Raw genomic sequence first — 25,744 nt, forward strand, 5'->3', positions numbered from 1 at the left:
GCGGAGCGCCTCAGAGGTGTCTCCGGGGGTGGGAAAACTGGGAAGTTGATACATTATTTTGTCCCAGCCTAAAGCAGCTGCATTTAGTGGGGAGGGGGTGTGACTGAGCCGGGGAGAGATTGCCGTCCAGTCGTACTAGCCAGTCTCCGGCCTCAGATCTCATTCCTCACGGCGCACTTGCTTGTGGGAGTGCGCAATGTCACTTGGGGTAAATTAGGTGAAATGCTCTCTAAACTTTAGGAAGAAGAGGGAAGGGACCCAAAAGAGACCAAACGCAGCACCTAGAGGAGGAAAAATCTAGTCAGAGAAAAGGGAAATTGTCGCCCGAAAAGCGGGAGAAGGGCCTAGACTCCAACTTCCAGCAGAGACCACAGGGTGGCGCAAAACGCCCGCTCGCAAAGGTGTGAGCTCCGCCAGAGTTGGGTGGGTGGGGACGCGGCCTGCGGCGCCCACTGAGCTGCGCCTCGGACCCCAGCATCAGCCCTCGACCCAAGGCCAGCTAGCGTTGGCCACCCGGCCGGGTAAGTCCAAGTTGGGCGGGCATCGATCGCCTCCCTGACAAGAGCATCGATTTCTGCACGGAGAAATTAATAGATCTTCTCTTAGCTCCTTGGACGCGGGAGCGGCCGGCGGGTGGAGTTGGGTACGGGTTAGTCCTAGGAGGCCGCACACCCGGAAAGCCCCAGGATCTCCAGCACCTAGGGCGCCACAGGGCATGTCCCCGGCCCCGACACCTCGTGGGCCTTCGTAGCTGCAAAAGCCTCTTCGCCTCAAGCAGGGAGAGGAGGAGGAAGAAGGAGTCCTGGAGGAGAAACTGAGGTCGAGGGTGCAGACAAGGGCTCCGGGGAGAGAGCGACGCGCGGCTCTCTGATCCCCCGGGGCCCCAGCACAAATAGCTGCCGCCCCTACTTCCACCCTTCACCCCCACTCCCTGAGGCAGGGACAAACGGAAAGACCAAGCCAGCCCAGCAGACTGAATTCAGGAAGGCAATGACAGAGGCAGGGCCCCACAGGGTGATCGCCCTCTCCAACGGCTTCCTAGTTACAACCGAGGGACTTGACTGGGACGGAGCCTCGCACCCCAAAGCGAACGTGGAGGCCTCCGGCGAAGCTGAGGGGTTTGGGCAGACCAAGGGCTTAAATATTCAGGAAACACAATGCACATTCCCGCCAGGTCTTGGCTGCCCGAAGTTACCCTGCAGGTGTCGATGCACGGTGGCAGAACCCAGGGAACGCGGCTGGGCTGCTCGGGGCGCTCCTCGGGCTGGGCCGCCCAGCGCGAGGAAAGTCCGCAGGGCGGGGCCAGGGGAGCCCAGTTCTTGGCCTACTACCCCCCTGTATGTTGGCCTTATTTCCCCAACAGACCTGTCCCCTCTCAGTTGTCAGGCTAAATATTTTGGCTTGGCGGGTGGGGCGGAGAGAACCGAGAGGTCCCGGCAAACCAATCCGTTTGGACTGGGGGCGGGGAGGGCGGGAGCCCCAGTGTGCGCCGCGGGAGACACCGCAGCCAGCGGGGCCGGCGGGCGCTTGGGAGCATAAAGCGCCCCTGGAGATCCGGAAAGACCCTCCCGAGTGCCCCGGGACTCCCGCTACTCTCCGTGGCACGGCAAGCTCTCCGGGTTTCTCTCCCCCTTGGGGCCGGCTGGCCTCTTGGACCCTTTTTGCTCTGCACCCTGTGTGACTTTCTCCCCCTGGGGCGTCTCTCTGAGTCTTCCGGTTGCTGCCTGTATCTCTGTCCTCATCTCTCTGTCTCTGGCTTCACGCTGAGTCTCTGTCTCTAGCTGCCTGTCACTGTGTCCAGTGGCTGCCTGTCATTCCTTTGTTCTGTCTCCTGCCATATCTGTGTGGGACTCCTTGTGGCTTGGTCTCAGACCTTGCCTTCCCCTCCGAAGCCTGTGTCTGTGTCCCTTAGGGCCTGTCCATCTGGAGAGGAGTAAGGACTGGGGCAATGGTAGTGCCCAGACTGTGGCCACGGGTGGCATGTCTGCTTGTGATCCACCTGTCCTTGGGATTTGGCCTGGACACACTAGAGGGTGAGTTCCTGGTACTGTCTCCTGGAGCCCCATCTCCCTCCCAGCCAGCTGGAAGGCCAAACAACTGAGTTTCCAGCCAGAGCACTTCTATTTAGCTACTGCATTGTGAGTGTGGGGGTTAGCTCACAGAAGGACTTCCCACCTGGAAGAGCAGTTCGTTCCCTACATGAGGGTGTTTTCCTCTCAGTTCTCTGGGAGGCGAGAAGGACTCTGAAACAGAGAGATGAATAGATGCCCTCCATCCTGCTTTGTGAAACCTTGATCCCAGTAGAGCTTGAATGAGAACCAAAATGAGGGAGGAGAGTCTTAGAAAGCATTTCCAGGGCGTGTGAATGGGAAACGGGCAGGAAAGGAATGGGTAGCTGAGAACTAGGCACAGTTAAGTGACTGAACTCACTGTGCAGACAGGAAACTAAGGCTCAGGAAATTGACAGGTAAAGCTAGACTGGGGTCCTGAGCTCCTGCCTCCAGGGCCCTGTCCATGCTCCCCATCTTAGGGCCCATTCACTGAGGTGGGGGCTGTTTTTTAAAAAAATCCTCACCTGAGGATATGTTTATTGACTTTAAAGAGAGAGGGAGAGAGCGAGAGAGAAACATTAATCCTTTGCCTCCTGTACATGCCCCAACCAACTGAACCTGAGACCTAGTATGTGCCCTGACCAGGAGTCGAACTCACAACCTTTTTGGTGTACAGGGATGACGCTTCAACCAACTGAGCCACTCGGCCAGGGTGGTGGGGGCAGGGGTGGTGGTGGTACTGCTTTTTTATTAGTGCCCCAGGCTAGACAGTCCTCAAGTGTAGGGTTTGAGGGTGGGTGGGACCATATAGACTAAGTGGCGCTCATGGGGATGCTGGGGACTTCGCTAGAGAGGAAAAAAGCTGAGGGTGGAGGATTCAAAAGGGGAAGGATTAGGAGATGTTCCTTTCCCCAAACACACCCTTCCCTTTCTGACTAAGGGGCTCAGGAATCCAGTGCTTGGTGCCTGCCTGAGGTCCTCAGACTGGGGGCTTCCTGGGGCAGGGCGCAGTCTTCCCTTCCTACATAGACAAGAATGATGCAAATGGGTTGGGGTAGGGGGTCCCTGAAGAGTGCTAGTCACAGAGGCACTGCCTTCAAGGCAGAGCCCCTCCCTTGCACTGCTTCCTCTCCTCCACTGCAGTGCCAGGACTGGGCACAGAAGATGCCAGCCAGAATCATGGTTGTAAGGACAGAAGCACGTCCCTCGGGGGATGGAGGGGTTGGTGTATGGTCAGGGGACCCAGATGTCCCATTCCCAATGCAGCTCTGCACAGGGCCATGTCCTAAGGGGAAAGCAGGCAGGGGTTAATCTGTAAAGGTCGGAGATTTATTCTTCCAAATGACTCCCATCAGGGGAGCCCTAGAGAGGCAGGAGGCATGATGGGAAGTGGTATTGGGCACCTGACAGAACCTCCCATCTGCTTCAAAGGGCTTGATTGGCCTTCGCCTGGAGGGGCTAGAAGTGTTTTCTCATTCTCCTCTCTTTTGTGTGTGTGTACCTGCATGTGCTCACACGCAAACACTCAAACAGAGTTGCTGGGCAGAGTCAAGCCCAGGGGCCATTAATGACAACAAGAAGTGTGAAGTAAGTTCCAGGGAGCCAGCCTTGCCTGCCCACCTCACTTTAAACCATTAGGGGATGGGCCTGGGTATGTGACACATGCGATGCTGCCGAGGGCTTAGGTAGGAAGGGAGAGAATAGAGGCTGGAGAGGTTAGCAGGACTTGAATGGCAAGTGGAAGAATTCAGAATTGAATCTTCCTGAATGGGGAGCCATGGGAAATATGCTTGAGAGCAAGTGAGTGCAGGGACCAGGTAGCCCACTTAGGGGAGTGGTCCTAGGTGCCTCGGGGAGAGAAAGGGAAGTGGGGCTGATGCCCTGGAGAAGCCAGACATATCAGGATCCCCAAGGAGTGCACTTAGGATCTAGATGCTCATCAATTCAACCCATGGCCCTGGAGTGCCCAGTGGTTCCAGCCCTGAACAGGGTACCATGGGGGGATGCAGAGCTAACAAGGGCCCTGCCCTCAGAAGATTTCCTTCTTGGAGGGGGTGATAGAGATATAGACAGCAATGTTGAGGCAGTGCCCCAGCTGTTCTCGGATGGGTGCTGGACTAAGTGCTGCTGAGCCTGAAGGGGAAGTGATTAACTCAGGGTCAGAGTGTTAGAGAAGCGGGGGGGGGGCTTGACCTGAGCTTACAGGACAAGAGCTGCTGGTGTTACCAGGGTGGGGAACCTTCTGAGGTTATAGATATTAGTGGGGACCAGTTTATCAACTCCTGAATGTCAGGCTGAGGAATTTAAACTTGAACTTTTGGCAATCAAGAGCCATGGAATGTCCCTTCGAAAGTAAACAAATGCAGAGACCAAGTGTCTAGCTCCCTTAGGTCTGGGAGAGAAGTAGAGTGTATGAAGCTCAGACTACGGATTCGCAGCCACAGGATTCATTCATTCACTCATCAAATATTTATTAAGTGCCAGGTTTGTGCCAGGCACTATAGCAGGCACCAAGGACACAGCAAAGATTATTGCTGTGATCCAGAGATCCCTACCTTCTGGAGCTTAACGTACACAAAATGAATAAATTATATATGAGCCAGTGTTAAGAATTATGGAAAAAAATAAAGTAGGAAAGGGATAGGGATTATCACAATTTTAAATAAAATGGTCAGAGGTCTCACTGAGGTGACATTTGAGCAAAGACTTAAAGAGGGTAAAGAAGCCATTTAGAGAGAAGAGTTTCTAGCCCAAGGGAACAACAGAAAGTACAAATACCCCAAAACAGAAACTTGGCTAGCTTGTCTGAGGTCAATGTGGCTGAAGAAGAAAAAGAAAGGGGATGTCGGCAGAGAAGCAGCCTCTGCTGATAGGCCTGATAGGCCGTTAATGACCTTGGCTTTTGATCAGTGAGATGGGGACCATTGGGATGTTTTGAGCAGTGGAGGAATGTGGTCCAACTTGTGTTTTGAGAAGCTCACTCTGGCTACAGAGTGGAGAACAGACTGAAGAGGGGACAGGGTGGAAGTGAAATGACCATTTGGGAGGCTACTACTGTAAATCCAGAAGATGACAGTGAAATCAGTGGAGGTGGTGACCAGGGGCTGGATTCTGGGTGTATTTTAAAGACAGCCCACAAGCTGTGGGCATGGGAGAAAGAAGAGTCAGGATGGCTTTAGATCTGGAGTCTGACTGCAAAAATAAAGTGGCAACCAATGGAAAAGGGGAAGTGGGTTTAGGGGGCTCAGCTGCTCATCTGGCAGAGCCCCCTCAAGCTGCCAAAGAGGCCTCTGAGGCTCCGAGAAGAGGGCACCCCATACCTGTAGCAGGGCCTGGTTCCCACTCCATGTCCCACTTACAGTGTGGTACCCCTCCTCCAAAGCTGCTGCGGTAGGATGAAGTGCTTGGCCCCCACTGCACTGACCACTGCTGGCCACTTGTGCCCGCAGTGTGCCCCAGTCTGGATATCCGCTCAGAGGCGGCAGAGCTGCGGCGACTGGAGAACTGCAGCGTGGTGGAAGGCCACCTACAGATCCTGCTCATGTTCACGGCCACCGGCGAGGACTTCCATGGCCTCAGCTTCCCACGCCTCACTCAAGTCACCGAGTACCTGCTGCTATTCCGCGTCTATGGTCTGGAGAGCCTGCGTGACCTCTTCCCCAACCTAGCAGTCATACGCGGTGCCCACCTCTTCCTGGGCTACGCGCTAGTCATCTTTGAGATGCCACACCTGCGCGACGTGGGGCTGCCAGCACTAGGGGCTGTGCTGCGTGGGGCCGTGCGTGTGGAGAAGAACCAGGAGCTCTGCCACCTCTCCACCATTGACTGGGGCCTGCTGCAGCCTTCACCTGGCGCCAACCACATTGTGGGCAACAAGCTGGGTGAGGAGTGTGCTGACGTGTGTCCTGGTGTGCTGGGCGCCACTGGCGAGCCCTGTGCCAGGACCACCTTCAGCGGGCGCACGGACTACAGGTGCTGGACCTCCAGCCACTGCCAGAGAGGTGAGCACTGGCACAGAACATGACTGGGGGCACAGGGAGAGCCGGGTCAGGTGGGCAGCCACAGGATGGTGTGGGTCACTGCTCTGCAGCCTCTGTTGTTTCTGTTTTTAATTCTCAGTCATCCTATGAGACAAGTACTATTGTTTTGCAGATAAGGAAATTAAGTCTCAGAAAAGTCAAGTAACTGATGTGGCATAAGGTAGTCAAGATATAGGTACAAGATGGCATCAGGTAGCAATGGAGAAAGTAAAGGACAGGTGCAGGGCTGGCACGGGAGGAAGGCGAGGCATGAACGGATACAAGACAGCGCACAAGAAGCGGTACGGGGCAATGGTAAAGCACAAAGCCAGGTGGCCCAGGGATGAATCCCAGCCCTACTACTTACCGGCTATGTTATTTTAGCCTCTCTGTGCCTCAGTTTCCTTACTGTAAAAGGGAACAGGGTCATTATGGGGAATGAGCTATTCTGTAAAGCGCTGGCGCAGGGCCTAGGCTGCGAGAGCGGTTCTGCTCCTGATGGAAGTAACCACAGCGCAGGCGACCCAAGATAGGCTGGCCCTATCGTCGTGGGGAGGTTGGGAACTGGGTAGAAGAAGGAAAGGGAAGGCGACACATAAAGGACAGGACAGGAAAGGACAAATCTGTGAGGTGGGATCTGCTTTAGGAAGTAGGGTGCATGGAGAGGAAACCAAAGGAAGGAGGTGTGGGGTAAGGAGGGAATGGTGGGAGGAGAAGGAATTGAAAGTTCTAGGGGAGGGAAGACCTTTCAGAGTGTGGGAGTAGATCTGGGGTCCCCCAAACTAGGGCTCTTTCCGCACAGCTCCTGAAGGTCAGCTCCCCTCACCCCTCAGCATCAGGACAGAAGAGTAACCAGATCCCTACTGTATCCTCTCCGCCTCACCTCCCTGGTGCCTCCCTGTTGGCTGTAAACACAGCTGCTGCACGTCCTCTCTCCTGTCCCCTCTCGTGTATAGTGTCAACATGCCCTGGCTGACCCCCACCCCGTGCATGCTCCCATAGACAGCCAGCTGCCACTGTGCAGAGTTCCCAGGCCATTGGTTCCCCAGCCCCAGCCCCACCCACTATCGCTTGGGGCTGCCTCCTGCCCAGGGTAGAGAGCTGAAGAGGGAGGAGTTATGGACAGGGGCAAGGGTAAGATGACCAGTGGTGGCCCCTCCTTCCACACACTCCCAGGCCCACCTTGCCCGAGGCCTAGCTGCTCAGGAAAAGCTGGCTGGTTCACCCTGGCACCATGCCCAACAATGATCTGGGCACCAGGCCTAGACAGGACAGCAGGTGAGGGAGCAGCAGTCCTGATGGACAAGGTCACTGCTGTGTCCTGAGTTCTGACACCCTTGACTGGACACTGTGGGAAGTTGGGAGCCCCCGGAAGGGGCCATGGCCCTAGTCCTCAAGAGCCCCTGTCTGAGGAAGAGTCAGCAGCCAGTGTTATATGAATTGGAGGGGTTTGGGTTCAGACTAGTGTCACCCCAGGAGCGGGTAGGGCCAGGGCCAAGGAAGCCTGGATACAGCCTCACTGTACAGCACTCTGCCCACAGTGTGCCCGTGTCCCCATGGCCTGGCCTGTACAGCTGGGGGGGAGTGCTGCCACATAGAATGCTTGGGGGGCTGCAGCCAACCAGATGACCCCCGAGCCTGCGTCGCCTGCCGCCACTTCTACTTCCAGGGCGCCTGCCACCAGGCCTGCCCTGTAGGCACCTACCAGCATGAGTCGTGGCGCTGTGTCACAGCTGAGCTCTGTGCCCGCCTGCACTCTGTGCCCAGCCATGCCTCTACCTTTGGTATCCACCAGGGCAGTTGCCTGGCCCAGTGCCCTCCGGGCTTCACCCGTAATGGCAGTAGGTGAGTGTAGGGTGGGTGGGGAGCACCCTTGAGTAGTGAGAAGGCCCACCCTGGTCCAGGGCTCATGCCACACTCTCTGCTTGCCCCTACCAGCATATTCTGCCACAAGTGTGAGGGGCTGTGCCCCAAAAAGTGCAAAGTTGGCACCAAGACTATCGACTCCATCCAGGTGGCACAAGATCTGGTGGGCTGCACCCACGTGGAGGGGAGCCTCATCCTCAATCTTCGCCAGGGCTGTTAGTACCTTCCCTCGGGCCATACCCCTCTTCCTGGCCATACCCTTCCTCCCTGCCATGCCCCTTCCAGTGGCCCAGCTAAAGCACCACTTCCTATTACCCTGGGTTCCAGCCTGAGGACCCCCTATCCGGGACCCCATTTAGCCCCCTGCCCTGTGGACCCACCACTTTCCTGCCCTTGCTCCATCCCTGTCTTCCCCCCTCCCCAGACAATCTGGAGCAGGAGCTGCAGCACAGCCTGGGGCTGGTAGAGACCATCACTGGCTTCCTCAAAATCAAGCACTCCTTTGCCCTCGTGTCCCTGGACTTTTTCAAGAACCTCAAACTAATCCGGGGAGACTCCATGGTGGATGGGTAAGGGGTCAGAAACAGGTCTCTGACCAGCTCCCTGTATCCCATCTTCTCCCTGTATCCCATCTTCTCCCCTAAACTCCCAAAGTAGTGAAGAACATGAGCTCTGGAGCCAGCTCTGCTACTCACTAGCTGTGTGACTCTGGGTAGGTTACTTAATCTGGTCCTCAATTTTCTCATCTGTTAAATGGGGTTAATATAAACACTGCTTATTTCTTAGGACTGTTGTGACAATTACTTAAGTTGTTAGGTTAAAGCTCTTAAAACGATGCCTGGAACACAGCGCGTACTATATAAAGTGTAGTTACATACAACTCTCCGTAGGTTGGCTATAATTGTTATCTGGTCCTCTCAGCTGCAGAAAAAGACTGCCTGGGTTTGAAACCCATTCCCACCACCTACCAGTGAAGGCCTATCCTTGATGTAGCCAGGATTTTTCAAAATAAAGAAAATGTTTTAAATTACCGTCCAGCCAAGTGGTTTCTCATGTTTCCTGGCATGTTGCCATGTACCCCCGGCTGACCACACTCCAGCTGGAGAGGCGTAGCCCCACGCTGAGGACCACTCCTTAGCCTGACACAGAGCAGGCGCTCAGTCAATGTAATGTTAGGGAAGGAGGGAGACAGAGAAACTGCTGACCCCATTTCACAGATGAGGAAGAGACAGAGTGTGGGTGACTCCTGGTCAGCGACACGGAGTGGGTGTGTATGAATACCTCCTGCTGAGAGTGGGTGGCTGAGGGCCCCGCTTCCCCTATGCCCCCAACACAGCCTTTCCAAGAGGAGCCCATAAGGCACTTTCTCCCCTCCTGCCCCCATCCCCTGTTGGAAACAAGGTCTCCTCTGGCCCTCAGGAACTACACTCTGTACGTGCTGGACAACCAGAACCTACAGCAGCTGGGCTCCTGGGTGGCTGTGGGGCTCAGTATTCCCGTGGGCAAGATCTACTTCGCCTTCAACCCGCGCCTCTGCTTGGAACACATTTACCACTTGGAGCAGGTGACCGGCACTCGAGGACGGCAAAACAAGGCGGAAATCAACCCCCGCACCAACGGAGACCGCGCCGCCTGTGAGGCCCCAACCCCAACCCTGAGGGGGGAGCACAGGACCCCGAGATACACACACGCGCGCAGCCAGGTGGAAGGGGCCTCTTGGAGGGGACAATGTGGTAACTTCTCTTCAGAGGCTGCGTTGGGGGTGGAATGGTGTGGGGTCAAAGTCGGGCTTGGAAGTAGTCGGCTCCAGCGGAGGCCCAGCGCTGTTGAGGGTAGGTGTGCGCCCCTCGCCCCGCCCAGGTCAGACTCGCACCCTGCGCTTCGTGTCCAATGTGACGGAGGCCGACCGCATCTTACTGCGCTGGGAGCGCTACGAGCCGCTGGAGGCTCGCGACCTACTCAGTTTCATTGTGTACTACAAGGAGTCGTGAGTACCCCTTCAGAGCCGGGGCCGGGCTGCGCCCAAACCGGGGCGGGGCGGGCCGGGGGCGAGGTAACCACCACCCAAGGCAGCAGACCAGCGCGGGGCTTTGGGCAGTCAGAAAGCCAGGATCCCCAAGTCGCACTCCCTGTAGGGCCCACGTCTGGCTCTCACCTCTCACCTTCATCCCTCTGTGGCTCGATCTCATCCAGTGAAATGGAGAGGGCAGTCAGGACTTCTGAGAGCCTGGGAGAGGCGCCCCGCTGGGAAGGCTTGGATAATTAAACTTCAATTCACTATGCTAATATCTGTACTGACCGCATGCTCCTGCCCCAGCAACGGTCTGAGGAGTACCCACTAATTCGGCCAGTTTTACGTGCAGCTTGACCAGCAGCATTTCATCAAAGCCTGACGAAGGAAGGAAGCAGGGACAGCCAAAGACAAGCTGCTCTTTGATCTGGAGAGAGCATACTGACCAAAGCAGTAGGCATAGTGCTTGACCAGAGGAAGGACTTCTCCAAAAGCATGGCTAGGAATCAAAAATAGACATCCTTAGAGGAGGGAGACTGATTTGGGCGGGCAGGCTGAGAGGGCAGGCTGTGAGGAGAAATCCCCCTCCTATGGTAGAGAGGATGGGAGCCACCAGGCTTGGAAGCATTTCCTGTGAATTAAAATTGAGAGGTCTCAGTTGCTCAGTAGCACTTCCTTCTCGGCCTGGGAGGAAGGGAGGGAAGTCAATGGTCGCAGGCCTGCTCAAATGGCCAGGGTTCTCCTAGGCCTCAGTAGTAGGTGAAGGTCTCCAGCTGGGGGAGCTGCAGAGTTTATTAAATACAGTTTCCTGGGCCCCACCCCCACAGATTCTGATTCAGTTAGCTCTGGGTAAGGCCCGTGAAACTGCATTTCTAACAAGCTCCCAGGTAATACTGAACCTTCTGGTCCCTGAACCATACTTTGAGGGCACTAACATGGATTGCAATGTCAATGGCACCCCTGGCTTGTGCAGCTCACAATCTGCACAACTGTATACAGCTGCTTCTGGACTCAAAGAGCAGAGTATCATAGAGGCCCTTCGGGAAGCTCCCTACCACCACTGCCTTGCAGTGTGGGTGTGGCTGTGCCCCCCAGAGACATACTGTGGATCCTGCCTCAGGTCCAGCTCTGAGCAGACCCATTCAGGGAGTCATGCCACAAGGCAGCTACCCCAAAGGGTGAACCCATATCTGCTTCTGGATGCCCTCATGAATACTGGAAGAATGACAATGACATTCTTGGGGTGATTCAGAGAGGAGGGGCTCCTAGAAACTTGGGGTGGGGTATTCAGTCCATTCCAGAATGCCACGGAGCACATAGGTCCAGATGCCTGTGGGACGCAGAGCTGGAACCTGCTAGATGTGGAGCTCCCCCTAAGCCGCAACCAGGAGCCAGGGGTGACCCTAGCACCCCTCAAGCCCTGGACACAGTATGCAGTGTTTGTGCGGGCCATCACACTGACCACTGCTGAGGAAAGCCCCCACCAAGGAGCCCAGAGCCCCATCATCTACCTCCAAACTCTTCCTGCAGGTAGGCCTTTGGAGGAAGCAGAAGCTAGATGTCTGGGTCCTAGTGAGAATGGGGGAACCCACACACCATAAATAGAGGTGCTGGGTCACTGAACACCTGACCAATAGAGGCTGGGGGGCCAGATGCTTGAATCCTAGAAAGAATAGGGGGCAGGCCCTGGCCGGGTAGCTCAGCTGAGTTGGTTAGAGCACCATCCCAATACACCAAGGCTGTGGGTTTAATCCCTGGTCAGGGTACATACAAGAATTGGCCAATGAATGCATAAATAAGTGAAACAACAAATCAATGACTCTCTCTCTCTCTCTCAAATCAATAAATAAAATTTAAAAAAAAAGAATAGGGGTCATTCACCTAGATCCTAGGGAGACTGTGGGTGGGAGAGTGCAGGGGGAATAACTGAGGCAAATCAAGGGCCTTTGGAAGACATGGGAAGGACAAAATGCTCAGTTCTAGGAAGAGGAGATTGAGAGTCACCTATTGCTTGGGGCAAGTGGGGCTGGACTCAGAGAGGGGCCCATGACCAGACAGTATTTGAAAAGGGATCTGCAGCTTTTCAGTTGTACCCTACTCACTCCCCCAGCGCCCACTGTTCCCCAAGATGTCATCTCCACGTCCAATTCCTCCTCCCACCTGCTGGTGCGCTGGAAGCCACCGACTCAACGCAACGGGAACATCACCTACTACCTAGTGCTGTGGCAGCGTCTGGCAGAGGACAGCGACCTCTACCTCAATGACTACTGCCACCGCGGTGCGCAGGGGATGAGGCTTGGGCGGGAAGGGTTGGCAAACCAGGCCACGGGTGCTGTCAGTCTAATTACTTCCCTCCCTGCTGACGCGCCAGGCCTGCGGCTGCCCACCAGCAACAACGACCCACGTTTCGACCGCGAAGACGGGGAACTAGAGACGGAGATGGAGCCCGGCTGCTGCCCTTGCCAGCACCCACCTCCGGGACAGGTCTTGCCACCGCTGGAGGCTCAAGAGGCCTCGTTCCAAAAGAAGTTTGAAAACTTCCTGCACAACGCGATCACTATTCCGAAGTGCGACGCCGCCGGGGCCGGGCGGGCCTAGTGGGCGGGGCCTGTAAGGGGCGTGTCTTGCTGAGAGGGTGGTTTGTTGTGGGTGGGTTTGGAGGCGGGGCGCCGCTGCCAGGGGCAGTTCCGTGTGGGCGTGACGAGGCCCTCCCTGGTCTCCCCAGGTCCCCTTGGAAGGTGACGTCCATCAATAAGAGCCCTCAAAGGTGAGCAGGGGCGGAGCCAATGCTGAGGGGTGTGGCTGGGGTGGGAGAGCTTGGCTCTGACTCGCACCTTCCCCAGGGATTCTGGGAGGCACAGCCGAGCCGCAGCAGCCCTCCGACTCAAGGGAAACAACTCAGATTTCGAGATCCAGGAGGACAAAGTACCCCGGGAGCGAGCGGTGTTGAGTGGCTTGCGCCACTTTACAGAATATCGGATCGACATCCATGCCTGCAACCACGCGGCGCACAAAGTGGGCTGCAGCGCTGCCACCTTCGTTTTTGCGCGCACCATGCCTCATAGTAAGTAACCCACCCCACTTTCTACACCCACCACCAGCCCCAAGCACTCTATCCAACTATTGCTCCAACTAGCGAGTCTGATCTACAGCTAACCCCAGGGCCTCGCTTTCCTCGCCCCTCCCAGTCCCCATAATCCTAGAGTGTCTTCAAACCTTCCTGTTTAGCCCCCTTGGGTTTGATTTGACGGTAGGAGGAAATAGTCATTCACTGATTAACAACGGGCATTTGTTCTGAGAGAGCATTTATTCTGAGACACATGTGGTTAGGCCACTCCATTGTTGTATGACCCTCGTAGAATTCACTCACACAAGCCTACGTGGTGTAGACTACCAAACACATAGCCTATATGGCATAGAGCCCATTGTTCCTATGCTACAAACCTGTACAGCATCACTGTACAAACAACACGAGATTAAACACAGTTAACACTCGAGATGCATGAGGCTGCTCCCATAACACCACATACTATTTCGCAGCAAACTTTTTTTTAAAAGTAGAAAGGGTACACTCTAAAGTAACTACAGAAAGTATATTAAAGTAAATACATACACCAGTAACAGTGTTTATTATTATCGAGTATTGTGTACTGTACATAATTGTATGTGCTATACTTTTTTTTAAAAGATTCATTTATTTATTTTTAGAGAGAGAGGAAGGGAGGGAGAAAGAGAGGGAGAGAAATATCAATGTGTGGTTGCCTCTTGTGCACCCCCTACTGGGGACCTGGCCTGTAACCCAGGCTTGTGCCCGGACTGGGAATCGAACCATGGACCCTTTGGTTCACAGGCCGGCACTCAATCCACTGAGCCACACCAGCCGGGGCTGTGCTGTGCTTTTATACACAGGCAGCATAGTAGGTTTGTTTATACCAACATCCCCACAAACATGTGAGTAATGCACTGTGCTATGATGTTAGGACAGGTATGAAGCCACTAGGTGATAGGAATTTTCCAGCTCCATTATAATCTTATGGGACCATCATCGTATATGCAGTCCATTATTGACAGAAACATCACTATGTGGCTCGTGACTATACTTGTGGCTGGGCTGTCTGATGCCCTCTCCCACAGGAGAGGCTGATAGTATCCCAGGGAAGGTGGCCTGGGAGGCAGCTAGCAAGAGCAGTGTCCTCCTGCACTGGCTTGAGCCATCTGACCCCAATGGACTTATCCTCAAGTATGAAATCAAGTACCGCCGCTTGGGAGAGGTAGGTACTCCAGAAGACCCCCTAACCCAGCCCCAATTTATGCCTCTATCCTTTTCCCAAACACCTGTTCTGTGTTGTCCTCAGGAGGCCACAGTGCTGTGTGTGTCTCGCCTGCGATATGCCAAGTTTGGGGGTGTCCACCTGGCCCTGCTGCCCCCTGGGAACTACTCTGCCAGAGTGCGGGCAACCTCGCTGGCTGGCAACGGCTCTTGGACAGAAAGTGTTGCTTTTTACATCCCTGGCTCAGGTATACACAGCCTCTGTCCCAGACCTACCCAGGTCCCCAGCCACATTTCCCATTGTGAAAACCACAGACCCCCTCCATCCCACCCTTGCCCCATCCTAGTCTTCCATTTGGAAAGAGAAGTATCCTCTACCCTCTCACTTCTCCATCTTTGACCCTTCCCTTGCTGCCCTCTGCTCCTGTCCTCTGACTGACCACCAGAGGAGGAAGACTCTGGGGGGCTGCACGTCCTTCTCACTGTCACCCCTGTGGGGCTCATGCTGCTCATTCTTGCTGCCCTTGGTTTCTTCTACAGCAGGAAGAGGTAAGGACAGGTCTCACTGGTTCCCAGCCCCCTTCTCTCCCTGAGCCCTTAGCATAAAGTCAGTGCAATCAGAAGGTGGTAGATGAGGTGGCATAAAGGACTTCCTTAGAAGCACTAACTCACCCCTGAGGCTGGCATGGAGGAAGATGCACCTTCCCGTTAGCGTGACCAGCTCATCCCAGTTTGCCTGGCACTTCCTGGTTTTAGCAATGAAAGTCTGTCCCACATCCTGGGAAACCTCTCTGTCTGGGTCACCACACTCAGACCGAGGACTAATGAAGCTAGCCCTACCATAGCAGAGGGAGAGGCAGTAGACCTCAGGATGTCAGATCTCCGCTGAGGCTGAATACAAGAGGGGAATGGGGGCAGGACTTTGATTAGTTGGGTTCTAAGGACTAGCTGAGGGGGAGGAGCCCCTCTAGTCCTTTCCTCTGCATTCACAGCCTGTCAGATCCCAGGTCCCGGGACTAAGACCAAGACCAGCCTGGAGAGTGCTCAGGGCTCCCCAAGGGTCATGCTGATCAGGGCCAGGGGTATTTAACTGCCCTCCTCCTTGCACTGTCCCTCTTCCTTGTCTTCTGGTGTTGCTCCTTCCCTCTTGAGGACACTTCCAGCCTGACCCTCTCACCTCTCATTGCAGAAACAACACTCTCTATGCCTCTGTGAATCCGGAGTACTTCAGTGCCTCTGATAGTAGGTCTGGGGGTGGGTGGACAGGTGGTGTAGAAAAGAGACGGGAGGGGAAGAGAGGCAAACTTGCAGGACACCTTTTTGGAGCAGGCAGCCATGGAACCTGAGCCATTCAGAGGAGGAGAGAAGTGGGTGGAGGAGTGGCAGACAGTGGTATCCTTGCCTTGTGACCCCCACCTCCTCTCAGTGTATATCCCTGACGAGTGGGAGGTGCCTCGGGAGCAGATCTCCATAATTCGGGAACTGGGCCAAGGCTCCTTCGGGATGGTATATGAAGGGCTGGCACAAGGACTTGAGGCTGGAGAGGAGACCACGCCCGTGGCCCTGAAGACAGTGAATGAACTGGCCAGCCCACGAGAACGCATTGAGTTCCTCAAGGAAGCCTCTGTCATGAAGGCATTCAAATGTCACCATGTGGTAAGGGAGGGTCAGTGGCATTGTCAAGGTCATAATTAGGTAAGAGGAGTAGGGTTGGGGATGAGGTCAAAGCTCTAGGTAGGGTAAAGGTCAGGGTTGGGGTTAGAGTCAAACCAGGGTCATGGTAGGGCCATGGTAGAATCATGGCTAGGGCTGAGATCGGTCATGGTTGGGGGTCAATATTGAGTGTCCAGATCATTATTGGATTGGGATTGGGATCAAGGTCACAGTTGGGCCAATCATAAAAACTAGGATGATAATCAGCTATGATTAAGGTCATAGGTTAGGGTCAGGGTCATTGCTGGGTCAGGATTAGAGTTAATGCTGATGGTTGGTGTTAGAGTCAGGGTTGGTGTCTGGGTCAGAGTGTGGTCACAGCCGATCAAGATTTTGGCCTGGTGGGTCAAGGAGAGCTAGGTGGACCTGCAACTAGGCTCTTTGTCCATCCCAGGTACGTCTCCTGGGTGTGGTGTCTCAGGGCCAGCCAACTCTGGTCATCATGGAGTTAATGACCCGTGGTGACCTCAAGAGCCATCTTCGATCTTTGCGGCCGGAGGCGGAGGTAAGGACTGGGAAGACTCCGAGCCAATGGGCTGGGGAGTCAGAGAAGACTCGGGCATAGTTGTGGGGTTAATCCTTGGTGAGGAGTCCTGCCTCTAGGTTCCTTCATCACCAGTCCCCTCTCCTGGCTCTAGAACAACCCTGGGCTCCCAAGGCCAGGACTGGGAGATATGATCCAGATGGCCGGTGAGATTGCGGATGGCATGGCCTACCTTGCCGCCAACAAGTTTGTGCATCGAGACCTGGCAGCCCGAAACTGCATGGTGTCCCAGGACTTCACTGTCAAGATTGGGGGTATAGAGGGTGCCAGGCAGGTGGGGCAACCTGAAGAATAGAGCAATTCCCCCAAAGCTAGGCATCCGGGGACTTAGGTGTGGCCCACAGCTCTCCTTGGTAGCCCCCCACCCCGAATTTCAGTCTCCCATCTGAGTACAGAGGGGTTTGAATGAGAAAGCCTCTGGTGTACTTAGAACCCTCACGTTCCAGGATACTTGGAGATTCTGGAGGTGGAGGAGGTTGGGAGAGGTATTCCTGGGGCAGGAGCTAGTGTAGGCTCTGCTGCCCCACACCTTGACCGCCTTACTTTCCAGACTTTGGGATGACTCGAGACGTGTATGAGACAGACTATTACCGCAAGGGCGGGAAGGGGCTGCTGCCTGTGCGCTGGATGGCCCCCGAGTCCCTCAAAGATGGAATCTTTACCACCCACTCGGATGTCTGGTGGGGCTTGGCTGGAGCAGAGGGCTCAGGGGATGTGGAGGTGGGGTCTGGGGTGACGCCTGGGTGCACTCCCTTATGAAGGGTGCTGGGCTCAGGCCCTCCTATGTGTCCTCCAGGTCCTTCGGCGTGGTGCTCTGGGAGATCGTGACCCTGGCTGAACAACCCTACCAGGGTCTATCCAATGAGCAGGTGCTCAAGTTTGTCATGGATGGTGGGATCCTGGAGGAGCTAGAGAGCTGTCCCCTTCAGCTGTGAGTCATCGCAGCCTGCCCCCTCCATATCCCTACCCTGCCTACACCTATCCCCTGCCCAGCATCTGGTTCACTGCCTCTGATGCTTTTACTTCCACTGATCCCAGCTCTGAGCCCAATTCTAAGTCCCCACTACAATGTGCCCTCCTGCTTATACTGACTGATGCTCTGAGGATAAGATGCAGGGACTGTGGACTCCTCTGACCCTGTCCTTCTACCCCACCAGGCAGGAGCTGATGACCCGCTGTTGGCAGCAGAACCCGCGCTTGCGACCAACCTTCACCCACATCCTGGACAGCATACAGGAGGAGCTGCGCCCTTCCTTCCGCCTCCTTTCCTTCTATTACAGCCCGGAGTGCCGGGGGACCCGAGCTTCCCTCCTGCCCACTGATGCAGAGCCCAACTCCCCACCAACCCCAAAAGGGGCTTCCTCAGACTGCAGCCCTCAAAATGGGGGTCCAGGGCACTGAGGGGCACCCCATTCCCTCACTGATTGGCCTCCCAGGGGCAGAGAGGAAGGGACCTTTGTGGCTGTGAGATGTGCAGACTTTCATACCCCTGAGCATGGGGTGGCCACGAGTGAGGCAGAGAGCAGGGGCAAGGAAGATTGGGGGGCAGAGCAGACTCACTATAAGATTTTCTCAGGAGCCTCCGTTCTCCCTGAGAAGGTAGACAAGGTCCCAGCAGGAGTGGTGGTTAAGCCATGGACTAGATGTTCTGGCTCTCAAAGAGCCCCTACTCAGGCTAAGAATAGAGGGCCTATGCACTCCAGAGGTATTGCCTGCAGAACCCCTCCCTCAGCATCCAGGTCTCTTGTGGACCCCTGGGGCCATCAACACACTTGAAACCAGACAAGCAACCAGAACAGGACTGGAACCTTCTCTGTCCATGTTTGGGCTGCTGTGAATGGGTGTCCATGTGACTGTCCTCACCACTGTGTGTCACCTCCTACCTTCTGCCTCAGATGCGAGGTGGAGTGGGAGCACCCATGGCCCTCAGTGAGCAGGTTCCCAGCTTGGTCTGTGGGCTTGCCCTCACTTCCTCCTCTCCTTTGCCATCCCAGGGATTTCCAAGTTTGGTGCTCCTCCCTCCTCTTCCCCCAGAGTATCTCTTGGAGTGAATCCCCTCACCCCTCCCAGTCTCATCCCCTCAATCTCCCTCATACCCTTGGATTATGAAGGTTTTAAAAGGATGGCTTCACTCTGGCTGGTGTGGCTCAGTGGATTGAGCATTAGCCTGTGAACCAAAAGATCACCAGTTTCATTCCCGGTCAAGGCACATGTGTGGGTTATGGGCCAGTTGCCCAGTTGGGGTCAGGTGAGAGGCAACAGGTGATCAATGTTTCTCCCTCTCTTTCTCCCTCCCTTCCCCTCGCTCTAAAAATAAATAAATCTTAAAAGGCTTACTTCCTCCCTGTCCTCACTCCTGCTCCCTCCTCTGTCCTCTCCGGGGAAGCCACAATAAATGCCAATGTCTATTTGTACCCTGGTCCCCAGCAGCCCATTATTTCTTCATCTCTATGGTATTAACACTGGATGAACTTCCCCCTTTCCTCCTTGGAGACTTGAGGTGGTGACCCTGAGGCAACTATACAGCATGAATATGCTGCTGTCAAACACCACCTCCTGAGGACCGGAGCAGCCAGGGTTGCCATGGCAGTGAAACAGGACCATCCTGCTATTATCTGAGCTCAGGCAGCCAGAAGTGGCTGAACCCAGCAGGGAACCCTGTATCTGGCCTCCCTGTCTCGCCAACACATTCTGACCCCTCATCTTGAATTCATCCCTTGCTGTTTGCATTTGCAGACATGTCCTGCGATATCCCAGGACAGACTTGAAATGGGCAGAACACGGGGTTGGGGAAGGCCTTGAGGACATCACCAGTCCATGCTTGATGTCCCCCATCAAGGCAGGAGACGCATCACAGCAGTGTCTATGTGTCTGGCACCCCTCAGTTACTCTATCCTGCCTCCCCCAGCAGAGGTGCCCTGGAGGCATGTTGAAGGAGCACAGGGGAGTTCATTTCCCAGCTCTTAAGCCAGTGCATTTGAAGGGAAAGAGCTTCAGACGAATGACTTGAAACCTTGGTGGAAGGGGCTGGTCATGGCTCAGGGCTTTTTAGCATCCTGTACCAACAATTTCTGTATGCAGATCCTCAGGGCTATAGCTTGCGCTGCCATAGGCTGTCACACACCTGGAGCCTGAGATTTGCTCACTCCAGCAGCTGCCCTGCAAATAAGACTCCTTAAGGCAGAGCCTGAGTGGAGTGGGCCTGAGTCAGTGATAACAAATACAACTCATAAACACTACCCTGACAGGGTCAAGTTGGGCAACAAATACTACCTGTCCAACCTCCACCCCCTAACCCCTGCCCTGCCAGACCCACCTGACATTGGTGGCTGAAGCAACAGTGGCCCCTAACGGTTGCTGGCAGGACCACAGCTTAGAGAAAAAAGAGTGGAGGAGATCGCTCTCTCCTCCTTTGTGTTGCTGGTCTCAGAGAGGCGTCCAGCAGGGTAGAGGGAAGAGATACTCCACAAAAATCCCCAGGTCTGAGACCCACACATTCACACAGAGCACACAGGCACCCCTGCACTTGCACAGACCCAGAGGGCAGCTGTGGGTTCAAGCCCTCCCCTCACCACCCATGTCCCCTTAACCTCTACTGTGCTGGGCAGCACTCACAGGAAGTGCTTATCAACTACATATGGAGAGGCTCAAGGAAGAGGTTGGGTAGAAGGAAACAGCATCAGAAGAACTCTGTGCTCTATCTCCAAAGCTGAGGAGGTAGTGGCTGGCCAAGAAGAATTTTTTGGAGAAGGGTGTAGAGATGCTAAAATGCAAATTCTATTGCCACCCATATCCTAGAAAAGAATTGGATTAAATAAAGTAGCAAGAAAGATGGAAGGTTGACTTCAGAAGGGACTTCCCAACTACACAGTGAAGTTTTGTGGAGGGAAGGAGTATCTCCTCTTTGAGACAGCTGAAAACAAACAATAGGTTGATCTGGGGAGGGAGTGCTGGAACTTACCACAGAGGCCAAAAGGGAAATGCAGTGACTAAAAGAGAGATCCCGGAAACATCCTTCGTGATTTCCTCCTCTCTCCTAGATTCAGACAGAACTCTAGGAGGGTAGGGATAACCCTCAGCTGGCTAGGAAGGGAACAGAATGGAGTGGAGGCACATTAGCATAAAAGAATTACGTTTGCCATCCATCCCTTGGAACTGTCCCTGTATCCTTGTGACAAGTCCTCCACGTGGGCAAGGGGATTCTGGAGGCTATGGGCCTCATGTCCCACCTTTTCCAAGCTCAGGACCAACTGATGCATCTTTGTGGGTATAGAGGTCAGTCAGGTTGGAGTTCTCTAGAGGGACCTGGGACATAGGTAGATGAGGTCTGAGATTAGAGGAGCTGTGCCAAGCCTTAGTGGAGGCGGATAAACTGAGGTGCTCAAAGTTCCTGTGCAGCTCAGCTCTGCTTACAGAGCAAAGGCTGCAGCCAAGGTGGTTCCTGGCTGTCACCATATGGGGAAGAAGAGCAGGGAAAGAGGGCACAAGAGGTCGGCATCCCGCTCTTAGGTCAGCTCCACAACACTGTGCTCCTTCCAGATCCAGGGAGTTTGGGTAGCTGGACACCAGGTCTTAGATGTCCAGCCAGGAGCAACCCTGGGGTAGAAACTGTGGAAGTTCCTCCTGGTCCAGAAGTTGTTTGCCTTTGTCTACAGTCTTCTGTTGGTGGTTAGGGCAAGGAAGATGTTAGGACCCAGCCACAGCCCCACAGCAAAGGACTTCTTCCTTCCTGCTAGAGGTTCCTACACACAACCCCTTGAGACAATACTGCCTGCCCCAGGAGCAAGAAGGGGAGTTTTTGTTTCTTCCCATCTCTGTGGGGCTGGTGGACCATATGCTGGCACCTCCTGCCCAACCTTGTCTTTACCCAGGTGTCAGAGGGCCTGAGCACCTGGGTCTTCTGGTTGTCTGCCATGAATAGGAGCCCCTCAGGTTCACTTATCAAAAGGATCCACTAGAGAGTGAACACTAGGATGACATTATTCATCCCTGGAGAGGATGAAGGAAGTGACATTGAACGTGTAACAGATTAGGAATCCAGGCTGGTAAGGCTAGGATCCAGTCAGAGTAGAGGGTACCACGTGAGGTCCTAGGCAGAGGGGCAGAGGGGAGGCGCTTGGTGAGGTCAGGAGTTTGAGATCGAGTCCTCCGCTACCCTGATACTGACTAAAGCCAGGCTCTCAAGGGGCTATATAACTAAAACTTTTGATGTCTTGTTGTTGAAAGGAGGTTTGAAGGGCCATGGGCAGGCATTCAGAGCAGGTGTGGTGAATGGTATGGTGAGTACAGGGTCTGGATGTCTAGATTGCCCTAGCTCAGGGGTATTTGCCCTTCTCCAAAGCTAGGAGATATAGCCACCTGCACAGTATCTTGGCTGATTGAGCAGATATTCCAACCTTAGCTTAAATATGCCTTTCATTTGGTTCCTGGGAAGGCAGGACATCTGAAGAGTTTGGCCTCTTGGACAGTGCAGGCCAGGAGATCCTCTTCCAGCCAAGACGTTGACTGAGGACTTCCAGCCAGAAGGAGGCATAGGTAAACACACTGTGCCTCCTCACACAACCAAAAGAAGGACAACTATTTAAAAACAAAAAACAACCAGAACTGACAGAAAATTGAACTGTATGGAAATCTGACAACCAAGGAGATAAAGAAGAAACATTCATCCAGACCAGTAGGAGGGGTGGAGACTGGCAGCCGGACAGAGAGGACTTGAGGCAAGGTGGCAGCTGGCAGACCCATCGAGGTGGTGGATTGTGGAATGGGGTGGGCAAAGCTGAAGCTGGCCGGCAAGGCAGCAGCTAGTGGACCAGGTGACAGACCATGCACCCCAGAGTTCCAGCATGGGGAAACAAAGCCTCAAACCACTGATTGAAAACCCCTGTGGGGATTGAGGAGGCAGTGGGAGAAACCCCCAGCCTCACAAGAGAGTTTGTTGGCTCCCACAGGGTCCCAGAATGTACACACACCCACACACCTGAGAATCAGCACCAGAAGGGCCCAATTTGATTGTGGGCAGTGGAGGGAGTAACTGAAAACCACCGGAGAGTGGAGCAAGCGCCATTGATCCCTATAGGACCCCTCCCCCACACACAGTGTCACAGTGCAGCAAGGAGTGTTACCCCACCCTGGTGAACACCTAAGGCCCCACCCCTTTATGTAACAGGTGCACCAAGACACAAAAAAAATGGCTCAAATGAAAGAACAGATCAAAGCTCCAGAAAAAATACAACTAAGCAATGAAGAGTTAGCCGACTTATCAGATGCACAGTTCAAAACACTGGTAATCAGAAAGCTCACAGAATTGGTTGAATTTGGTCACAAATTAGATGAAAAAATGAAGGCTATGCTAAGAGAAACAAAGGAAAATGTACGGGGAACCAATAGTGATGGGAAGGAAACTGGAACTCAAATCAATGCTGTGGACCAGAAGGAAGAAAGAAACATCCAACCAGAAAAGAATGAAGAAACAAGAATTCAAAAAAATGAGGAGAGGCTTAAGAACCTCTGGGTCAACTTGAAATGCTCCAACATCTGGATCATACGGGTGCCAGATGGGGAAGAAGAAGAGCAAGAAATTGAAAACTTACTTGAAAAAACAATGAAGGAGAACTTCCCCAATCTGGAGAAGGAAATAGACTTCCAGGAAGTCCAGGAAGCTCAGAGAGTCCAAAAGAAGTTGGACCCAAGGAAGGACACACCAAGACACATCATAATTACATTAGCCAAGATTAAAGATAAGGAGAGAATCTTAAAAGCAGCAAGAAAAAAGGAGACAATTACCTACAAAGGAGTGCCCATAAGACTATCAGCTGATTTCTCAAGAGAGACCTTACAGGCAAGAAGGGGCTGGAAAGAAGTATTCCAAGTCATGAAAGGCAAGGACCTACATCCAAGATGACTCTATCCAGCAAAACTATCATTTAGAATGAAAGGGCAGATAAAGTGCTTCCCAGGTGAGGTCAAGTTAAAGGAGTTCATCACCACCAAGCCATTATTATATGACATATTAAAAGGACTTATCTAAGAAAAAGAAGAAGATCAAAACTATGAATAGTAAAATGACAACAAACTCACAACTGTCAACAACTGAACCTAAAAAACAACAAAAACAAGCTAAGCAAACAACTAGAACAGGAACAGAATCAGAGAAATGGAGATCAAATGGAGGGTTATAAGTGGGAAAGGGGAAGAATGGGGGAAAGGTACAGGGAATTAGAAGTATAAATGGTAGGTAGAAAATAGACAGGGGGAGGTTAACAATAGTATGGGAAATGGAAAAACTAAAGAACTTATATGTATGACCCATGGACATGAACGGGGATGGTATGGGTAAATGCTGATTAGGGGGGTGCAGGGCAGAGGGGGATAAAGGAGTTTAAAAATGGAACAATTATAATAGCATAAGCAATAAAATATACTTTTTTAAAAAAAGGAGGTCTTATTCAGGGCCCAGGATATTCCTCCCTCCTTCTCTCCCCACCTTCTCCCACCCAAATGGCTGCAGCTCTAGAACACCAAGGTTTTTCTCAGATATCAGAGAGAGAAAGGACAGGAAAGGAGGGGGGTGGTGAGGAGACAGAATAACAGAGGTGGATACGGGAGAGATAGAGGGGCGTGGAGACAGTTCAGACCCTGTCTACACATGTGCAATGGAAGCTTAAAGGTCACCTCAGGACTTCTCACCCACCTGCTCTTTTGCTCTCTGTAGGTCTGGCCCCCACCCCTCCCCACTGGTGAGCAACAGCATGGAGACAGTCTGCTGGGAGTGGGCAGCACATCCTGAGGGAGTAGAGGCCCACTCAGATTCCTCCCTCTGAGGCTGGTCCTTATTCCTGATTTGACAGGAGTCGGGGGAGTGGGCGGAGGGATAAAGGGAAGGAGAGCCATGCACAGGAAACTAGAGTGGCAGCAGGGAGGAAATTCTGAGACAGGAGAAGGATTCTGGAGAAAATGAGATGGAGGCCCTGGCTGGGTAGTACCATTGGTTAGAGCATCATCCCGATGTGCCGAGGTTGTGGGTTTGATGGGGGCACATCCAAGAATCAACCAATGAATACATATAAGTCAGTGCAACAACAAATTGATGTTTCTCTTTCTCTCCCTCTCTGTCTCTGAAATCTATAAATAAAAATTAAAAGAAAAAATCCTCATTATTTCAACTTTCTTTTTTTCTTTTTTTTAAAGATTGTATTTATTTATTTTTAGAGAGAGGGGAGGAGAGGGAGAAAGAGGGAGAAAGAGAAACTTTGACTGGTTGCCTCTCACATTCCCCCAAGTGGGGACCCAGCCTGCAACCCACGTACGTGCCCCGACTGGGAATTGAACCAGCAACCTTTCCGTTCACAGGCTGGTACGCAATTCACTGAGCCACACCAGCCAGGGCATCATTATTTCACATTTAAAGAACAAAAAAAAAAAATGAGATGAGGAGTCTTTCTCTCTGAGAGGCAGAGAAAGGAAAGAGTATAAGACAAAAGGGCAGAGCTGGGTCAGGCAGGAAGAAGTGGAAATGCAAGAGAGGGGTCCAGATCATGTCCATCTCTCCAAGTAATATTCAAAGTGGAAGTCAGCTGCTGCCGAAGCAGGAAGAATGAAGGTGGGACTGTAGAAAGAATTCCCGAACTTGGGAGGCACAGGTGGGAAGAAGGCAAGGGTGGCCTCTTCTGGAAGCAATGTTACATAAGGAAGGGACCTACAGTCAGGAAGGCCTCGGACTGAAATAAGATAATGAACACCAGGTGCTTTGTAAGCTGTGGAGCACTATAGAAATGATTGTCATTGTTATGTAATTGTGATAGCATTTGCATAGACACTGCAGAAGTACATTTAGTGCCATGGAAGGATGACCACGGTGACCTGCAGAGGGAAAGGAGTGAGTTACAAATGACAGAAGTGCTATGGTTTGCATTCACATGTACAAACCCTGAAAAATGTCTGGAAGTGTAAATACACACCTGGAAGATAGAGAAGATGATTTATATCTTATATTTGCTTATCTGTATCTTCTCTTTATGACTTTTAAAGACCATACATTATTTATAGAGTGAAAAACAAGCAGTTTGCTTTAAAAAGGAGCCTCCCTGCACTGGCGGTGGAGGTGAAGATGCAGAAGGAGTGAGGTCCAGCCTGCAGCCTGGCTCTGCCCTCCCTCTGCCTGGTTGGGTGCTATGGAGTCTGACCCACACACATTGTCCAAAAACATTTTTCCTTCATCTCCTGGGATAGGCCAGAGTCCGTTTTCGTGAATTTAGGATTGGCAGCACGTTT

At 53.2% G+C, this 25,744-nt stretch overlaps 1 protein-coding gene across 1 annotated transcript; it reads left to right on the forward strand.

Annotated features, from left to right (window-relative positions):
* Positions 1-408: 408 nt before the first annotated feature.
* Positions 409-18,872, forward strand: INSRR (insulin receptor related receptor). Its single transcript, XM_024571088.3, has 23 exons — positions 409-521; positions 1,913-2,033; positions 5,501-6,052; positions 7,612-7,915; positions 8,009-8,151; positions 8,361-8,505; positions 9,356-9,570; positions 9,797-9,923; positions 11,239-11,477; positions 12,058-12,225; positions 12,319-12,514; positions 12,673-12,714; positions 12,791-13,011; positions 14,082-14,218; positions 14,303-14,465; positions 14,664-14,766; positions 15,407-15,459; positions 15,644-15,873; positions 16,325-16,435; positions 16,569-16,728; positions 17,025-17,154; positions 17,271-17,405; positions 17,632-18,872. The coding sequence occupies exons 2-23, from the start codon at positions 1,949-1,951 to the stop codon at positions 17,873-17,875; spliced, it is 3,903 nt and encodes a 1,300-aa protein (XP_024426856.2). The 5' UTR covers positions 409-521; positions 1,913-1,948; the 3' UTR covers positions 17,876-18,872.
* The last annotated feature ends 6,872 nt before the right edge of the window (positions 18,873-25,744 follow it).

Source organism: Desmodus rotundus, chromosome 12 (assembly GCF_022682495.2).
Source record: "Desmodus rotundus isolate HL8 chromosome 12, HLdesRot8A.1, whole genome shotgun sequence".
Lineage (NCBI taxonomy): Eukaryota > Metazoa > Chordata > Mammalia > Chiroptera > Phyllostomidae > Desmodus > Desmodus rotundus.